This window comes from Calliphora vicina, chromosome 2, assembly GCF_958450345.1.
Source record: "Calliphora vicina chromosome 2, idCalVici1.1, whole genome shotgun sequence".
Taxonomy (NCBI): domain Eukaryota; kingdom Metazoa; phylum Arthropoda; class Insecta; order Diptera; family Calliphoridae; genus Calliphora; species Calliphora vicina.
In genome coordinates this window covers 141,483,436-141,504,613 of record NC_088781.1, presented here as the reverse complement: position 1 = coordinate 141,504,613, position 21,178 = coordinate 141,483,436, and the positions used below count along the sequence as shown (strand labels likewise).

Here is a 21,178-nt window from a genome sequence, read left to right as displayed (position 1 = left end):
GCATTGAAAGAGGGAGGATGTATGTACAATATAATTCTATAGTATTACTGCAAATATTGCCATTCAAGTATTACTATTCATTGCTTTTTGATGTTGTATTTCGTTATATTATTCTATTTGATTGTAGCAAGTGCAGAGTACTCTGTAGTAAGTATGGTAAATATAAAAGTGCTTGTACAATGTGTTTAAATATTGTACATTAGGCTGGGCCTTACGTTCGACTTATTCGATGCTCCGAACATTTTCCGTCGTCTAAATATCAAATGTGGAAAATTTGATATTTGATATTTGAAAAAAAGTGTTAACCTTCAGTAGGTCAATTTAGGTTTAAAAAAAAAGCCAAATATTTCTCAAGGACTATTTATATTCTAAATTGCAGCTCATTCGGATCATAAATGGATTTTTGTAAAAAAATTTAGACCGAAGCTAAATTCTCGAAAAAACTTCAGCTCGTTACAATATCTCTAATGGTTCCCGAGAAATTGAATTATTTATAAAAGAGGTTTATACACCACTGTGAGATGTCAAATGGGAGAATGACATAAAAAGCTTTTATACTCTACACCACCATAGTGGGGAGGGTATAATGCGTTTGTGCAGATATTTGTAACGCCCAAAAATATTAGTCTAACACCCGCCTTAAGTATACCGATCGACTTAGAATCACTTTCTGAGTCGATTAAACGATGTCCGTCCGTCCGTCTGGCTGGTCGGCTGGCTGGCTGTCCATGTAAACCATGTGCGCAGAGTACAGGTCGCAATTTTGAAGGTATTTCGATCAAATTTGGTAGATATTATTTTTTCTGCCCAAGGACCAAGCCTATTGAAACTGACTGAAATCGGTCCATTATTTCACCTAGCCCCCATACAAATGTCCTTCCGAAATTGGACTTTATCGGTCATAAATGTTTAATTTATATATGTATCTTCACAAATTCCGCTTCAAATAAGCTTTATATATACAAAATTCATGTCACCAAATTTTGTTACGATCGGTCCATAATTAGACATAGCTCCCATATAGATCCGCTTCCGAAAATCACGTTAACGTGCATAAATCTCCTAAAAATGTTTGTATACACACAAAATTCAACATAGTTAACTTTAATATAGACATAAATTACTCGACTTAATTTCATGGTGATCGGTCCATAATTGGTCATAGCTCCATATATGGCCCACTTCCGAAAATCACTCAAAAATATAAATTATTGAAATTTTAAAAGAAAAATGTTTTTGCTCTTTTATTTAGTGTAGGGTATTATATGGCCGGGCTTGACCGACCCTACTTTCTTTCTTGTTTTTATTTGGAATTTTTTTCAATATTTAATTTTTAATTTTTTTGAATGCCCCAAACTGGATACTTTAAAGACTATAAAAGTTATTCCATTTTTCTCCAATTTTCTGCAATTGGTTTTTAGATAACAGAGAATAATTTTAGACCTTGGGATGAACAAAAATCCAAAAAGTGCACAATTAGGACCTACCAATTGTACAATAATGAGAGCACTGTTTTTAATGTTTTATTTTTCTCTTTTTATTTTCATTACAAATTTAATAATTTTAAGATTTCAGTGCCATAAATTAAAAAGAAATAATCCACACACACATGAATCTTTGCTATTAAGGCAGAACTGTATAAAATTGAAATGAGAGAGCAACTGTAAACAAATTTAAAACAGGATATGAAATTCATTTAAAGTATCGTGATGTTTCCATACTCCTGGTATTTATTGAAAAATGTTGAAAGTTTTAATTAAGATTGATGGGCTACAATTTAATTTAACGTTTAAGTGAAAATATTATTGTTGTTGGTCAATAAATGGTGAAATGTAAAAAAATCACAGAAAATAACTCAATTATCTCTCTGTAAATTGCATATTTAAGGCAGCAATATTTAATGTACTGGTGTGGATGTTGAGATACAAGAGAGTGGCAAATTTTAATGAATTATTCATATACAGAATTTCAATTATTTAATACTTAATTTCCACGATTATGTTAATTACAATTGTAAATATTGGCGAACATTAAAGCAGTAATATTAAGATTCATTAAAACTAATATAATTTACTTTACAATTCACTTATTGTATGGATTTGTATTTGTTTATGGAAGAATTTATTTGATGTTTAAGAAATTCTATGAAATTAAGTAATTTTAAAGATAATAAGGAATAATAAATAATTGAAAAGAACAAATACTAACGGAAGTGATTTTTCTATATTTATGTTTTTTATTAATATTGAAAACCAATGTAATTTTAATATGACAGTTTTTATAGAAGGACTAGATAAGCAAATTCTTCTCTAGTCTTTCTAACTTTTTCAGCTTTACTACTTTACCCCATAATCTTATAAAAACTGCCATAAAATTAGCGAAAAAACTATACAAAATGATACATTCAAAAATATACATTCATGATCCTCAAATAATTGTAAAGTTACACAACAATTCTGCCTCCAAAAAAATGGTATAAACTTATAATTTTCATATTCGTGTTCAACACCATTAACGTTATAATATACACCTAAAACATTAGCTTACGACTTAATAAATTAAATAAAAAACAAAACATAGCGTAATACTTATGTATACACAATAATTATACCAGAGACCTTCCCTGATTTAAATTATGTCAAATTAACAGCTAAATTCAGGCATGAAAGAGCAACAGTCATGTATGCAAAAACTTATACAAATAAACCATTTCAACAATTGTTTAGTAACCATTAGTAACGCCTAAATAATTATTATCAATATAGCAAAAAAAAAAAACAAAATATATAAAAAAAGAAAGAAATTAAACAAGCCTAGGCATAAAAGCAGTCGGCCTACAAAGTTCCAGTAGATTATTTAAGAGTACTACCATGACAGAGTAGAGAAAAAGGTGTGTCAATAAAGGTAATAAGTACCATAACGTCAGCAATATTAAGACCTTCAAGATATGATGCCACCTACATTGTTAAAATATCATGCATGCGTGCAACAAGCACAAAGTAAATACATGAAATGGACAGACAGAATATTATTTGTAGATTTAACTACAGAAAAAACACTTGTAATTGTATGTAAGTTATGAAGGTGTTTAAGAAAGTATGTGAGCTCCAATCTATTGGGATAATGATGTGTTAATAAGCACCTTTTAAGGCAACACTTGCCAACACATATACGAAATGAGTAAAATTTATATAAACAAACACTATACTTTTGAACTTATCGAAGAAGATTTCTAAACCTTGGAGCACCGAAAATGTCCAATAAAGTAGTAGAGTTTGTTCTAAATGCGAGTGTAAAACACTATATCGCCATATAAAAATCTGAGGATAAGGCTTTTATACAAATTAAAAACAGCAGACTGACAATAATAGGCAAATATCCTGGGTTTATGACCTAAGTTTACTTTTGATGTGATTTGTATTTCAAATTTGTAAGACTTACATTTAGTTGGTATAAAATTCAGTTCAAATAGTTTAAATTAAATTTTCTTAGAAAACTACTTCCTTCAACATTCCTCCCAAGTTCTAAGGCAACAGTTTATTATGATTGACTTACGTTTTATAAAAAAATACAATGCAGTTATATTTAATAGTCTACACTTCCTTCTGTAAATATTATTGGTTGCTGATGAAATAAACAAAACGCACATTTCAACATTGTTTTTTTTTTCTTTTCTTATAAAAGGAGATGTGGAAAGCTAATTAGGAAACAAGATATAAGAGTATTTATGCATATACAAAACGCAAAAAACCAAGGTAAAAAAGTACAAACTATATTGAAGAATGTTAAATAAAATATAATACATATTGCATGCACCTGCATGGGAACACTCGCTCTGAATAGAGTGTTGCAGACATTGTCGATAATATAATTTTCTCCACACTTTTAGACAATAGTGCAACAAAAATAAGAAATACTAAAATATTTATAAATAATAAAAAACTAAAAGAATAGAACAATTGTGAGAAAAATATAGAAAAGTCTCAATTCTATAGTTTGCAAAACACAAGACAAAAAAATATTGCAGCAGCAGTTGCTGCTTGCTAAACACCCAGTAGTTAAGCAAATAGTCAACCTTATATACAGTAATTGTCACTAATGTCTGATCACTTAGCTGATATTTTGGGTCATTTGACATATGTATATGTGCTCTTTGTAGATGTCAATTGATTACTTTCTACATCCCATGTAATCAAGACTGAATACAATTGTCATTTAAGTGGCTCTAAGTAATCTAGAGTGTAGTCACTTAAACGAAAATTAAATTTGTTTATAAGTAGTTCGTTCAAACTGGATTTATATAAATTGTGTGGATATAATTTTATATATTTAGTACTTTTTTTAAAAAGTATTTTTAGTACTTTATTTTTTAAAAAGTAGTATTTTTAGTACTTTATTTATTAAAAAGTAGTATTTTTAGTACTTTTTTTAAAAAAAGAAGTATTTTTAGTACTTATTTTTAAAAAAAAAGTATTTTTAGTACTTTTTTTAAAAAGTAGTATTTTTAGTACTTTTTTAAAAAAAAAAATAAAATACTACTTTTTTTAAAAAAAAAGTAGTATTTTATTTATAGTAGAATTTTTAGTACATTTTTTTACAAAAACTTTTTTCAAAGCAGTATTTTTAGTACTTTTTTTTAAAAAAGTAGTATTTTTAGTACTTTTTAAAAAAAAAAAATACTACTTTTTTAAAAAAAAAGTAGTATTTTATTTATAGTAGAATTTTTAGTACATTTTTTTACAAAAGTAGTATTTTTTTAGTACCTTTTTTGAAAAAAGTAGTAATTTTAAAAAAAGTAGTATTTTTAGTATTTTTTTTTTAAAAACTAGCATTTTTAGTACTTTTTTGTAGAAAAAAGTAGTATTTCTTTAGTACCTTTTTTGAAAAAAAGTAGTATTTTTAGTATTTTTTTTTGAAAAAAATTATTATTTTTAGTACTTTTTAAAAAAAAATACTTTTTACTAAAAAAGTGGTAATTTTAGTACATTTTTTAAAGAAGTAGTATTTTTATTACTTTTTTTAAAAAAAGTAATATTTTTAGTATTTTTTTTTTAGAAAAAAGTGTATTTTTAGTTGTTTTTTTTAAAAAAGTAGTATTTTTAGTATTTTTCTTTTGAAAAAAGTTGTATTTTTAGTACTTTTTTTTAAAAAAAAGTAGTATTTTTAGTACTTTTTTGTAGAAAAAGTAGTATTTTTTAGTACATTTTTTGAAGAAAGTAGTATTTTTAGTACCTTTTTTGAAAAAAAGTAGTATTTTTACTATTTTTTTTGAAAAAAAGTATTATTTTTAGTACTTTTTAAAAAAAATACTTTTTTCCAAAAAAGGAGTATTTTTAGTACTTTTTTTAAAAAAAGTAGTATTTTTAGTATTTTTTTTTTTAAAGTGTATTTTTAGTACTTTTTTTTAAAAAAAAGTAGCATTTTTAGTACTTTTTTGTAGTAAAAAGTAGTATTTTTTTAAAAAAGTAATATTTTTAGTATTTTTTTTTAGAAAAAAGTAGTATTTTTAAAAATAGTAGTCACTTTAAATTTTATTTTGTACTGCACTTTAGAAAGTAGGATAGAAAGTTGTTTACAAGCAATCAATTATTGGACTGTCTATGAGATGGCTTTTTAACTGACTATTTGAGGTCAATTACCAACCGTACATGTTATAATAATTAGTTATGTAGCTGAAACCAGTTGGGTAGCTAGTAATCTAACTGATTTTATGTAACCGGTATGTGAATGCAATGCGTTGACATCCAAAAAGGTCAGTTGTCAACTATTGACCTATGTAAATGAAAGTTCGGGACAGTCTCCTAGAACTGCTGGGTATTTTTACACAAAATATTTTAGAATGTGAATTTATAGAATAAAATGCACACATTTTAATACTTATTTATAAGTACGAATTTGTATATGTGAAATGTTGCTATTTTTAACAGGATGTTCAGTGTTGCATGGCACTCTAGAGAGCACAGAATTCTATAGACACATTCATACGTAACTATGGTGCACACATACATATTTCCGTACGTTGGAAAAAAATGCACAACAACTGCAGCAAAAAGATCTTAGAGTAAAAAAAAACTCTACACTGTTGGTGGCAAGTACGTTTTACAGCGGGAGTGTTGATGTGTGAATAGAAGTAAGTTGCAAAAAACCAGGTTGTTGGCTCACACACATATACAAGGATGCAAGTAACCGGCACTTGGCTAATGTGACACAAAGTAAAGTAAGTAAAAACTCTCTCACATACTTAGACAACGTCTGGTGGCGTGCTGTATACATTTGAAAATATTTTATACACATATGATGTAGTTTTCAGTGTTTTCCATTTAGCGTATTTTGTAGCAGATTTTGCGCTATTTAACAATTCAGAAGTAAGATTTTTGTCAGTTGACGTTTAAAATTATAGGGTTTTATATAAAATGGATTATTAGTAACATGTTATTCACTTTCTCTGTTGTAATCTGATCAGCTATTTATAGTGATTTTTGTTTTTTATTTGAAAATGTTTATGACAATCGTGCTGCAAACAGCTAAATAACTGATAATGTTAGGTTTTCAGCTAAAAACCTTATTCAATATAGTTCATTATATATGTATTGGTGGCGGCATAATAATAATAATAGTCATTCAGACATCTACCAATAGCAAACTTTGTTTCTTAATTTAATTTTTTTTCCCAAATATTCAATAATGTTGCTCTAGGCGTTTCAGTTAAAAAATAGTTGACACCACTGGTAAATACAATAAATTTACTTTTTACTATTTCTTTTCATAATACATAAAAAACATTGCATGCTTCTTATACTTTACAAACTTCCTTTTAATACCACATTTTTGTTTCCTTCTTCCTTAAGACTTGTATTTTTTTATTTACTTTTTCTTTAGAAATTTTTGTAAAGTTTCTGTTGTCAAAAAGAAAAAAAAAATAATTTTTAAAGAAAAAATCGTCTTTAACAAAAGCAAATGCTGAAGACTGTTGAAGTAGAAATGTGTATTGCAACGTCGTGCATGTTTTTTCGATTTCAATGCAACTTGATTCTTACGTTCAAAATAAATCTTTGAATAGGTAAATGCAAACAGAAATAAGAAAGCTATATATTCGGCTGTGACGAATTTTAAATACCTTCAAGCTAAAACTAGAATTACAAAAGCTAAGGATAAATTTTTGAAATTGTTTAGGGAAAACTTATCATATTTTAGGAGGTTGCCACACATTTTGGTCTATAACTTTTTTTATACTAAAACGAGTTTGTCTGTTTCCAATACCAAACAGCTTAGTGGTGATTTTGACATGGAAGACTAAGATCGCCCAGGCCAGCCAAAAAAAAACGACCAAGAAGATTGTTGTAAAACAAGAGCTTGCAAAATCATTGGGAGCTACCATTTGAAAACATTTGCGAGCAACAGGATTCATCCAAAGGCAGGGAAATTAACTACCAATGACGATTTTGCAAGTCCGAAATTATGCTTAAACCCTGGCTATGAAAAATGGATCCATTTCGATAACCCTAAGCTTAAGAGATCGTATATGGAGTTCGGCCAACCACACAAGTTTAAGTTTTTTTTTTTTAAGTTACAAGTTTTTAACAATATTATAGTCACAGTGACCATTTACATTATTGTGGTAACCATAATATGGTTAATTTACGTCACAGTAAACAAATATATGTTTGTGACAACCATTCATATGATGAAGGACTTATCATATTATGTTGCTCTCTGCTTAAGGCTCATCATAATCTGACAACAACATTTTATGATAAAATTATTCATCACAAATATGGTTGCCACAAACATATATTTGTTTACTGTAACCATATATATGGTTGATACAATCATGTGAATCATAAATTAACTATATTATGGTTACCACAATCATGTAAATAGTTACTGTGACTATAATATTGTTAAAAATCTTGTAACACTATTTAAATGGTTACAGTAACCATGCTCAATTATATTTTTTCTCTGCGTACAGCCGAATCGATACCTAACCTAAATATCCATTAAACTAAGGTAATTCTCTGTATTTGGTGGGACCAAATGGAACCTATCTATTATGAGCTATTGAAATCTGGTCAGACCATCACAGGGAACTTGTACCGACCACAACTGATTCGTTTGAAGCGAGCATTAGCCGAAAAACGCCCAGAATGTGCGGCCAGACATGAAATCGTAATATTCTATCATGACAATGATACAGGTTAAAAACAATTTAGAAAGAAGTGGTTGGAAGGTTTTGCCTTTTGTTTAGATTGATTCAGAATGCTCTCTCTGGGATATGCTTCATTTTGGAACAGTGTATCCGATATTGGCTTCATTCGTTCTTGGCCTCAAAAGATGAAAAGTTCTTTTGGCACGGAATACATATGTTGTCAGATATGTGGGAAAAGGACACAGCTAACAATGGCCAAAACTTTGAATAAATTTATATTGTACAAATGCTTCAAAATTAAAGCTAAATATTTGAAAAAAATCCAACATTTTCAAGTCATACACCCAAATCCTCAACAAGAAGTTGCAAGTGAATATCCAAACCAATGTTACCTTCTTTTCATCACACTGTTGAATGGAGAAATCGTGTGTGAGCAAGTGATGGATGGATGGATGGATGTATGACTGAATGATTGGTTGGATAACACGACATAAATGAGTAAATAAATGTCTGCACGTAAATAAAGGGTTAAGAATTTTTGCTCTTTCATCTTTCCCTTCTAACAGTATATACACAGCACGAAAGTCAGTTGGAATTTCTGAAAAAAAAAATTCCTTTAACTCTTATGTTGCAATACTTAATATACAATGTTGCAACATAATACTTGTAAAAAAGAAAATGTCTGCATACAAACATTACAACTCGATGTCATAATAAAAAACTGCAATTGTTATTTTTCCTACCGATTTCCTTGTATTTTTTTGATTTTTCTTAATTTTTTTCCAAGGAGTTTTATTGACATTTTTCAAGTTACTAGAGTTACTTGTCAGTAGGGGGGTAATAAACAAACTTCAAGTTTCTGTTACTTGATTCCTAGTTGGAGACATTTGTAAGAGTTTACCAAAATACTTAGCTTCTTTCAGTTCTTGGTATTTTCCATAAAAAAGATAGAAGAGGAAGTTATACATGAATGTAGTAAAACTTTTTTATTTTTAATTATCACTACCTTAACATGTTTTCATTGATTTGAGCCTGATTTCTTTTCAATATTATTGCCATTTTCTGTTATTTTACATTAAATATTGTTTATTTATTTGCCACAATTATTTTGTTTGTTATTTTGAAACAGATACCTGAAAATGAAACTAAATTTTCAGTTAAAATGTTAATAAAAGTTTCATAAATAGAGAACAAAACAAGAAATAAATTTTACTTGTAATGGAATGAAAGAAAAGCAATAATATCACTTAACATTTTTCCAATACTTGTTAAACCAATCATTGTTCTCAAGTGCTAAACACCATTTCCAAAGAAAAATTATTAGAAATCGAAGTATGGATCAAAATTGCACAATAAATTTTAATAAAATTAATCAGGTGAAGAAAGAAAATGTAGATCAGTGGTTGGCATAATGATATCATGAATTATAATAAACTGTAATCCATTTTCTTTGTGTGTTTTATAATCCAACCAAAACTGTTTGTGATTTTATTTTCTTATCTGATCATTTGTATGAACTTCGTTGACATTCGTGTTGTTTACATTTAGATCAGGGGTGCCCACAAGTTCCTTATGGAAGAGTAAACACCAATACAGTTAAAGAAAATCTACTTTTTATTCAATATTTGTTGTTGCTAAAACCAATTCATACAAAGAAAAAAGAAAAAAAAAACTCACTTTCAACACACACATTTTTAAAATATCATACGATAAACAAAAACAAAATCTACATGGATGATCGCAGTCGTCAATGTTTACCAGCAAGCATACGAAAGTGTTGTTGCTTTCAACATGCGTGTATTCAGTGAAGAACGACAAAAAAATAATAAGACAAAGTTGTTTGTGTATTTTGTATTGCTAATGCTGAGTGCTCTAGTGAGTATACAAAACACACAGCCTATAGCTAAGAGCAATTACAATAACAAAAGAGTACCAAGAGTATAGGGCTTGGGCATGACTGATTTAGATCAATGAAATTCTGGTCGTCCTCTGATGGATATAAGTGCCCACCACTGATGTAGAAGTTTCTGTATCAATTTTATTTTTTTTTGTAATTTTAAATTTACTTATTAAACTGTGTTTTACTCAAAATGTTAAGTCGAAGAAAATTATTATATTTCTTTTAGCCTTTCTTTATTTCCCCTCTAACAATTTTAAAGTTTTACTTATATCTTTTTATTTATTTTTATTTCCACTAATCTTCAACGAAAATCTCAACATTTTGGCTGAAGTTAAAATAAAAAATTTAAACGATTATTGACAATGGATAAAGTTTGTATTTTTTTTAAGTATAATTTTGTTGGTAGTAGTTGTATTTTTGCTGCTATAGTAGTAGTTTTCGAAGTTATCGTTCTTCTTGGCAGAACTTCAACATTTTACAAAAGACTAAGTATGTAAAGAAAATTTAAAGAAAATGAAAAAAAAAACACAAACGAAAACATGAACGAAACTTACAAAAAAAAAAAATACAAGATTCTTCTTGACTGAAGCTTATTGATATTCACATACATTCATTTTCCCCAGCAGTTCTAACTAAAAAGAAGTCAAAGTATCCCTTGATACTTCTCTAATGTCTAATTACTTGGCTGACTCCAGCTTGTAAACTTCTGGTTCATTTGATATGAATGTGTTATTTTTATTGCAGAAAAAAGGCAATTGGTTACTTTATACATTCCAAGTAATCTAACTTGAAGTCAATCGTGACTTTAGTGTCTCTAAGTAAACTAGGGTGTTTCGATTTTGATATTTTTTTGTAAGGCACTTTAGAATCTAGATATTTTACCAACCAGATATAGTCCATTGGAGAGTTAATTGTCACTAAGTGTCCTTTTGTAGAGCATATTTCCTGACTTCCTTGATTTTAGCCTAATATAAACACATGTTAAAATAAAACTAGTTACATAGCTAGTGGTGAATCTAATAAAACTACTTCGGGACACTTACTCGAAACTGCCGGGTAATTTCATATACATTTCCATTAGTTCGTTCCAAAGGATTGTTGAGAGAGGGGTTGGCTTGAATTCACTTGTAATTGACGAGTTACAGTTTAACTTGTTTTACATGTTAAACAAAAAAAAAAAAACAAAAACTATAAAGACTAAAAGAAAAATCTCAAATGAACCAAAAATGTTTTTCTTGAAAAAAAAAAAAACAAAGATCGAATCTGTTGACATTTGATGCAAATGAAAAAGCATGTGAATTGTAAACTTTTTTTTGTCTGTTCAAAACTTTTTATTTTACAATATATATTTATTTTTGCTTTGCAACTGATAAACTGAAAGTTTAGAGGACAATTCACATGTATGTTAATGGGGCACTGATACAAAAGGTCTCATGTGTTTATCAAGATATTGTTTAATATTAAAAGAAAGTCAACAATCATTTAGATGTCGTTTAAGAAACTTGGAATATTGAAAAACGATTGTGAGCTTATCTCTGTGAAGTGCATAAGCGTGATGAAAATGAAAAGAAAATAGATAGATTTTCTTTAAAACAAAATTTTAAATTATTTTTTAAAATTAAGTATGTATGTTTCATTGCTTTTTCTAGGGGATTATTCTAAAAGAATGTTTATATTGCATTCCGGATAAATATGCAGGAATTTTCATGTAGCAATTCTGTTTTGTTGGAGTCCACACACAGACAAAAAATATAATTGTACATGTTTACCTTAACCATTTCAGCATTTATACAGGTGTTTGAACAATGTTATGGTCACTGATATGATGTATATGATTGCGGTAACCATTATATATTTAATTTACCATTCACATGATTGTACCAATCAAATATATATGATTGTAGTAGGTTTGAGACAGCAATTTCTATGTAATACTTACTCACCATATTATGATGTTCTCAGATTATGGTTATCATCATACTCTGAGAGCAACATATTATGAAATATTGATTCACTACAATATATATACATATTGTAAATATATGTTTGTTATAATCATTTGAATGGTAACATTAAACATACTATGATTACCACAGTCATATACACAATTGCAGTGACCATAATATTGTTAAAAAAAAACTTTTAAAAATCTTGAAATGGTTATGGTAAACAACTATATTTCTTCTCTGGGTGCATAGAGTATAGAAATATTTCTGTCAATTCGTTTTACTTTAAAATTGTATTATTTTCTCATTGCCCAAAAGCCTAAATAATTTTGAACTGAAAAAGCCCAACACCAAACCCAATCATGAAAATACAATATTAATTTACAAAAACAAACAAGGAAACTATATTGGGCACATGTACTAACAATACTATATACTACATTTGCACAATACAGTTCACCTTTTATATCCTTTTAGGTGAAACTACATGTTCATAATCATATTTGTGTTTTATACTCTACATTTTTGTATATACATATGTGCTATACTATTGCAATGCCTTTTCTTTACAAAACAACTCGTACAAGTAACATTTGCCTAAAACACAACGGAACAATGAATGAATAAATATTTTCTATACCTGCATGCATCTGTCCAATTTAGTTTTTGTATATATGACGCCCCTCGCCTGTGTTGAAATTTGCCATATGTAGGTACTATAGTTCTATTCAAAGTTTACCGATTTATTATATGATTAAAACACTTAAAAGCAAGCAATATGTATTTGCTCCATTATTTTGTTTTACAAATAGAACTAAAGGTACCGAATTTTGTATGGTTAAAACACTCAAAAACAAGCAATAGTCATTCTTTCAATTACACATAGAATTGAATGTTAGAAAATTTAATAAAAAAAATCAAAAATATAAATTAAATTTTAACCCAACTTGAAAAATGAAACTAGAATTAGAGTTGCAATTATACAAATATTTAAAAAACTTGTTTAATCCTGTAGAAAACAGGTAAGAAAGTATGTTCGTTCAAGCCCGACCATATAATAACACTGAGTAAAGGAGCAAAAACATTTTTCTTTTAAAATTTCAATTTATTTTGGTGAATGAATTTCGGAATTAGGCTATGGCCAATTATTGAATTCATCTCCATGAAATTAGGTCATATGATATAAATATGTCGATATGAAACTTATTTCTGTTGAATTCTAAAGGGATATACAAATTTAAAAGTTTTATTCAAGTGATTTTCGGAAGTAGACCTTACATGGGAGCTATAAGTAATTATGAAACGATCATTTCCGATCATTATTTGGAGCGAAATTTGTGTATATACCTATGTATATAAATTAAACATTTATGCCAGACAAAGTCATATTTCGAGAGGATATTTTTATTGGGGCTAGGTGAAATAATGAACCGATTTAAAACAGTTTCAATAGTGATTCTCAGTCGATCGTTATACCTTAAGGTGGGGTTTAAAAAGTTATGAACCACCCCGAACAAATTTTATTTATTTTTGCAAAACAATTTCGAACATAATTTTTACAAAATTTTACAACTGATTCAATTCAAACAATTCACAAAGTCTTGTAGGTATGTAACAAATTTTCATCATTTCAAAATCAGCTGATTTTATTTATTTTATGGAGTAATTCATCTACAGAGTAGGCAATTGAGTGATTTTCAATAACAGAAAAATCGTGCTTTTGTCATTCAGAGATTTTTTTTTGTAAAAAATGCACAAGATTGCCATTTTTTCAATTTATTCCGCTTAAATCAAAAGCAAATTCGTCGATGCCAGAGCTGATGTACAGCAGGAAGTGTTTATGATCAACTTGCCGAAGTGTCCAAATAACTTACAAACTTGATTCATATATCATCTATATCCCTGGTTCGGTTGGTATTTAAATCGGAAAAATTGGTAAATGGCTTGATATAAGCAAATATGAATTAGAAATGGAAATAATTTCAAGGGCATTTAACGAAATATATTTTTTCACAATTTTTTTTTTATTTTTACGACACGATTTGAGGTTAGCTGATTCGACATTTAGAACAGTATGCTGATCATTATCAGATTTGATTGTTTTTATACCCTTCATCATGAGTGGCAAGGGTATATATAAGTTTGTAATTCCGTGTGTAATTTCTACATGTTTCATTTGTGATCCCACAAAGTATAAAATAACTTAAATACATGATTCATATATCAATATATCTGCTATAGACCCGGTTCGGTTGATATTTAAAATCGAGAAAATCGATCCACAAACGGCTAAGGAAAAAGCCTACAAACCTGATTTTTTATCTATAACTGGATTACTTACCCCCAGTAACACGAAGTCTGGTTATGTGTAAACTAATAGTTATACTGACAGTTTTCATACAAAAATAATTTTAAACGACAGTATAACTATTAGTTAGCACCTAACCAGACTTCGTGTTAATGGGGGTTAGTCATTAATATAGACAATATGGATATCTAATGATAGATAATTCAAAGATCTTATTACGTATATAACGCCATAGTAAGTAGGACCTACAATAGCACTAGGACAAATATTTTTTAAGCCAAATTTTTTTTTTCAGAAAAAATTTTTTTTTTGTAATACAATTTTGTTCATTAAATTGATTTATAAATTGAAAAAAATTAATTTTTTAAAAAAATTATTTTTTTTTTAAATATTCAAAATTTTAGAAGTAGAATGGTGTACAAGATTAGGCACAGCCGAATATACGTAGGTCTGTTAAAAAATGTTTGATATTTTTTATTTCATGATTCCTAAAACACCCTTTCATGATTCGCAACGTTTATAAATCCTTTTTGGCATATACATATGTAATTAAAAATATATGAGAATTCTTGTACTAATATTTAGCTATATCAATTTAAATTCAGCTGATTACCAACAAAATACAATTTTTCTCAAAAATATTGTCAATTGTCCAATATTTTTTAGAGGTATTCCGTTTTTAACACAATTTTTGAATTTTATGATAAAAATTCCGAACATGTTATTAAAATCGAAAAAAATCTTTGAGGTTTCTTGAAATAATTATGATACTTTACAGAAATATGTTTAAAATACTCTTAAGAAGTTTTTAAATATTATGATATTTTAAAACAAAATAGGAAAATATTTTTTTTTAATATTTATTTCAAAATTGTTGGAGAGGCAATTTTGTCTTCTAATTTTAAATTTCACATATTACTGTTCTAAGGTTGCATGCTTCAACACAACACAACACAACATGACCTTACTTTTATTCTAGGAAATCCAAAGTTTCTTCTTTTCCCTATTCATGATGGAAAAATACCACCAAAACTTATTTTAAACTAACTAACCAAACTTTGTAGAAAATAATCATTTAAACTAAATCTATTATAACGAAAAAACAAAACCTAATTTTTTCCCAAAATTTATTTATTAAAAAAGGAAACTTTCCTAAAAAAAATTACTTTTACCCGAAACGTAAAATAAAATGAACAAAAATTGTTTGTTTAATGGAATTGCTAATAAATATTTAATGATTTCCTGTCATTAAAATTTTAAGGAAAGTTTTGGTTTAGTTTCAAAAATAAATTGTAATGTATGTATGTTTTAAAAATTTATAATATAAAATCAAACAAAACAAAACTTACTTTAACATGAGTTCAGTTGAATACTAGAAGTATATCCTTCTTATGTAAGCATGAGATAATCCTTTTTTATTTTCTGTTGGTAGTAAGAGTAATCCTTATAAAGCAATGATAATATTTTGTGTTGTCGTTATAACTTTTTTTTATTTTACAATATTTTTCTTAGATCATCATGTTTGAATGTGGTGGAATATTTTCTTTTTGTGTGGGGTATTGAAAATTATGATTTTTTTATGACTTTAATATTTTCAAGTTGTTATTGCACTTTAAGATTTTGTTGGTACTTGCACTTGGTATGTTTTATTATTTAAAAAAATAAAGCTAAAATATGCTCTAGAGAGGAAGTTGAATATGCGGTAATAAATTTTTTTAATATTTTGTTGACTTTTTACTTTTTTTTATTTATTTAGGGTAGGCAAAAAACTGTTATGCATAAGTAGCAAAATAAATAATATTTTCATATATATAGGTATGCAAATATAAAGGATAAAACACTCAACATGGATTTTAATTTATATGAATTTATTTTTGTATATTATTTCGTTAAAAGCAATTTTAAGCAGGTTGTATTTTGTATATTTACTTAGGTTGTTTGGTTTTATAAATTTGTGTGGATTGCTGTGTAAGCAGCAGACTTGTATGAACACATTAATTATTATTTAACATTTGTTAATTAAATTCCACTGTTTGATACATTTTTAAGCAATTTGGCTATTTTTGTTTTAAATTAATTATTTTTTCTTAATTTCTTTTGCACATTTTAAAATTTCTTTTAATAAATTATTTATTTATTTTTTTTTAATTTTTAAGATTAAAATTTCACCGGTTTATAGACGAAACACATGTTAACTCGTTAAACATCACTTAAAAACTAACGTTTCTTGCTCACGCACTTTCGTACAAAGCTCTCCTCATACATCGCACGACCTTAGGACAAAACACGAACCCCTAAACACGAACACAAACAAAGAGCAAACTTTGTATTAGAAATAATGAGAAAGAGAGCATAAAGTTAACACAATCACATAGACACTTCACTTGAAATTGTTGTTTCAACAGATTCCTTTAAACGGAAGGAAGTTGTTGGAAATTCACCTCTCTTTTTAGGCATGTGTTAGTTAGTGAGCATGTCTTTTCATATTTTCGGTCTCGTTGTGTTTTGCTGTGTCGTGTTGATAGCAACTAAACGAGCGTGTTGTATTCGAAAGCGTATTGCTGCATTAACGGCACATCAGTGACTGACTAAACAAGTTGAGTGTGTTATTAAAGTCACAACTAAATGCAGCAGCATCAGAATATGGTGAGTTATGAATAGAAAATGTTTCAGCAACATGTTGCTGCAGTTACACACAAATTCTAGTGGCATATATACATTTTTGGTGCTGGATATGTTGCTTTCTGTCCAATTTAAATTCAAATGTTTTTTAATATTTTTGTTTCGGGCTCTTTTTCTATTTTCCTTTTAGTAATATGAAAGAGGAGGGAGGTCTTTATAAGCCTATTAAACCAACACATTTGGTTAGAAATACACAACAACAACAAAATATTAGCTTATTTTTTCAATTTACCAAACAAAAATAATCAAAAACAATTTCAATAAAATTTAAATCATGAAGACAAATGGAGAGAAAAAAAAACTGGAAAAAGCAGCTTATAGGTGACTAAAAGAAGGAAATTACCTTAAACAAACAACAAATAAAAACAATATTTTAAAGCTTACCAAAATAAATATGTAAATATGCAGACGGTCAGCACCATAGCATTTGAAATACTTTACAAAGAAACCAACAAGTGTAAAAATGCATACATATGTAGGAGTTGGTATTTAAAATAACTTTAATCTTAACAAAAAAATCCATAAAAACTATTATTAATAAATAAACATTAGCTAATAAAAATTTGTCTTCTTTCAACTAAAGAAAACTCATTTCTAAATAATTCAAAGCAAACAATTGCTAATGATGTTTACCATTGTTTCACTAATGAAAGTGTGAAACCATAATAATAATATGCAACAATAAAATCATTAAAAAGAAACCTTTTATGAGTTTACTTTATAACAATTATAAAATCTTAAGGCTTTTAATCAATAAAAACCCAGTTTATAATCATTTGAATTGAATCACATTTAAATAATTCACAGCATCAGATTTCTACGGTTTTCTTTTAAATAGAAATATCAAAAATATTTCAAACTTCACACAGGTCAAACTTTATAATGACTCTACTACAAAGATTAAAAGGTTAAGAGTCAGTAACGATTTAGAAAATAGAGCAATCGTGACTACTTTGTATAAAATTTATGAAATTAACTTTTGAATTTTCTTTAATAAATCGGGCCAACTCATGTTGCATTTATTTAAAGAAATCTATGTATATTAGTCATCATTAGGGTATTATGACTCACTTAGCTTATCAAATGAATTAATATATTATTGCCAACTAATTTGAGTTAATGATGAATTTTATGGAGATGTCAAAATGAAAATAATGTTCAATGGATTTAATAGAATTTCTTTTTTTTAGGGCCTCATTTTATAAAATGAAACATTCAGAAACGTAGGCAAGTTGTATGAAGAAAACTTGGAAAAAAAAGTTTTTCCATACAAAATTTGAAGAACAGTTGGCGTTGTATTTTAGTTTATCTATTTTAAGAGTCTATATTATTTTATAACCAGGATTTATAGTAACAATAAAAACAAAGATAAACAATTTTTTAATTATTATCTATTTACCAAGTAATATAACACTGCAGCAGGGATAGCAAAATTTCAATTAGAATTAAATAACCATTTGTAGAACTATTAATTTCAGTTAATTTAAACTGCTTAGCTTTTAAATTATATTATTTTATTAAATTTTTCATGTCCTTCATGTGCTTTTTTAAAGCCTTAAACTTTCTACATAAAGTCTAGACAGTACTCTTTTGGCTACAAATGCCTTTTGTGCCGCTAAACTCTTTGGGGATATTAAAAGTGTTTGAAAGTAAAGAACTGCATAAGAATTAACTAGACATCTTAGACAAAAGAACATTTCTGGTAGAGGATTTTTGTAACTATGACATTTTAAATGATAATTTTGCAGCAACTTATATACATATTTTTCAACTTATTATGAAAACGATTTTAAATACAAATTAAAAAGAAACCAGAAATTACGGGTAAGATTTGAATTAAATATAAAATGTCTTAACTATGTATATAAAAGAGTAACGTTATTTACTCACTGACTGACTGACTGATTCATCATCGCACAGCCCAAACGACTGAAGCTAGAATCATGAAATTTTAACTGTGGGTTCATTCCTCCTCAAAACGATCCGATAAGAAGAGATTTCTGGAAATTCTATCGTTTAGGGGGTAAAAAAGGTAAAAACGGGTAAATTCGGAAACCTTATATCTTCAAAACTAATAAAGATACAAAAAAAACTTAAAATTGCATGTTACTCCATTTCAAAAATAAGCTGACAGGTATCTGGTACTTTTTCGTAATTCGAACCCTTTAGGGGAGAAAACGGGTAAAAACTGTATTTTGGTTCCCTATATACCAAAAGGGTACCAAAAGGGGAGAAAATCAGGAAAATACATTTTATTTGAATAAAGCCAATTTTGATAATTTTTTTAACATTGATTCCTGGATTCATAAAAAAATTAACTAACAGGGTGTTATTTGGAACTCGAGTGCCAGGGTGTATATTGGGCAAAATTCGGGTAAACAGTTTGGTACTTTTTTTAAAACATATTTTTTCTTGGGCACATTAACACAGTTTTTAGATTTGAGACATGTCTGTAGCATAAACAATTTTGGAAAAATGGAATATTTTTAAATTTCAAACTTGAGGAGTATTCAAGGAGGAAAAGGGAAATTGGTACTTTTCTCCTAATGGTAGTTTTTTAATATTTTAAATTATTTCACTTATCGACATTAAAGTTAGCTGATATGTATCCGCGTGAAGTTAGTGTTAGGAATAGGGGATATTATTTAGGTACCAAAATCAGGTACTTTTTTATTCTTCTAATGGTACTATTTGAATTTTCTATAACAATGGACTTAGAAACATGAAATTAAGCATATATGGTCATAAGTGAGTGTTAAATCAAGGCGGGACTTTATGGTACTTTTTCTTTATTCTAATGGTACTTTTTGAAATTTCTATAACAATGGACTTAGAAACATGAAATTAAGCATATGTGGTCATAAGTGAGTGAGAATTCTAGGGGTAGACTTTTTGGTACCTTTTCTTTATTCGAATGGTTTTTTTGTAATTTCTTCATCAATGAACCTAAAAACATGAAATTTAGCATATATGGACCGGAGTGAGTGGGAATCCACAAGTGGCTGCTTTTTGGTACTTTTTCTATAATCTAATGGTACTTTTTGAATTTTCTGTAATAATGGACATAGAATTATGAAATTAAACGTATATGATCCTAAGTGAGTGAAAATTCAAGCGGAAACTTCATGGTACTTTTTCTTTATTCTTATGGTTCTTTTTTCTATATTAATGAACCTAGGGGGAGACTTTGTGTTACTTTTACTTTATTCGAATGGTACTTTTTGTAGTTTCTTCACCAATGAACCTAGAAACATGAAATAAAGGTTATATGGACCCGATTGATTGGGAGTCCACAAGTGGCTGATTTTTGGTACTTTTTTATATTCTAATGTTACTTTTAGATATGAAATTTGAAATAAAGCGATATGGTTCTAAGTGAGTGAAAATTCAAGGGGATAATTCAGCTACTTTTTCTTTATTATAATGGTACTTTTTGAATTTTCTATAATAATGGACCTGGAAAAATTAAATAGAAATCAGATGGAATAGGACGATTTAATATTTTGAAAATTATGTACAAACCTTATTTGCTAATCAAATAATTTGGTATGTTTTTAATATCAAAATATATGCTAACGAAGTAGCGTAGGATTTATAAGATTCGGCACAGCCGAATATAACTCTATTACTTGTTAGTAAAAGTTTTGTTAAATTTATTTCTTTAAAATACATACGTAACCTATTTTCAATGTATTTTCGGGTGTATGACTTGAAAATGCGGAATTTTTTAAAATGTTTAGCTTTCATTTCTAAACATTTGTGCAATATAAATTTATTGAAAGTATTGACCATTGTTAGCTATGACCTTTTCCCATCATTCTAGCGACATATGGATTCCAAGCCCAATGAATTGCTCATCCTTTGAGGCCAAGAACGAATAAAGCCATGTTCGGATACTCTAAACTGAAGTGATGTGTATTCCAGAGAGAGCGTTCTGCATCGATCGAAACAAACAGTATTCGGAAGGGAGAAGGTCTGGATTATAAAGCAAAAATTCCAACTACTTCATTCTAAATAGTTTTTAAGAGGTATTGCGAGAGTTGTCATATTTAAATATTTCGATTTCTTGTCCGGCCGGATATTCTGGGTGTTTTTTTTTTGGAAAATGCTCGCTTCAAATGAATCAGTATCGTTCGGTACAGGCAATGGGCAGATTTCAGCAGCACATAACAGATGGGACCCTTTTGCTCCCA

The 21,178-nt window shown here is 28.1% G+C and overlaps 1 protein-coding gene across 3 annotated transcripts in view; it reads right to left on the bottom strand.

The window, feature by feature from the left end:
• The window catches only part of nolo (no long nerve cord), a 137,656-nt gene extending 121,835 nt beyond the window's left edge, over positions 1-15,821 (bottom strand). For all 3 annotated transcript variants that reach the window (XM_065502304.1, XM_065502306.1, XM_065502305.1), the window contains exon 1: positions 15,653-15,821. In XM_065502304.1, coding sequence (XP_065358376.1) covers positions 15,653-15,660 — 8 coding nt within the window. In that variant the 5' untranslated portion in view covers positions 15,661-15,821. The remainder of the gene's footprint in view (positions 1-15,652) is intronic.
• Between the last annotated feature and the right edge of the window lie 5,357 nt (positions 15,822-21,178).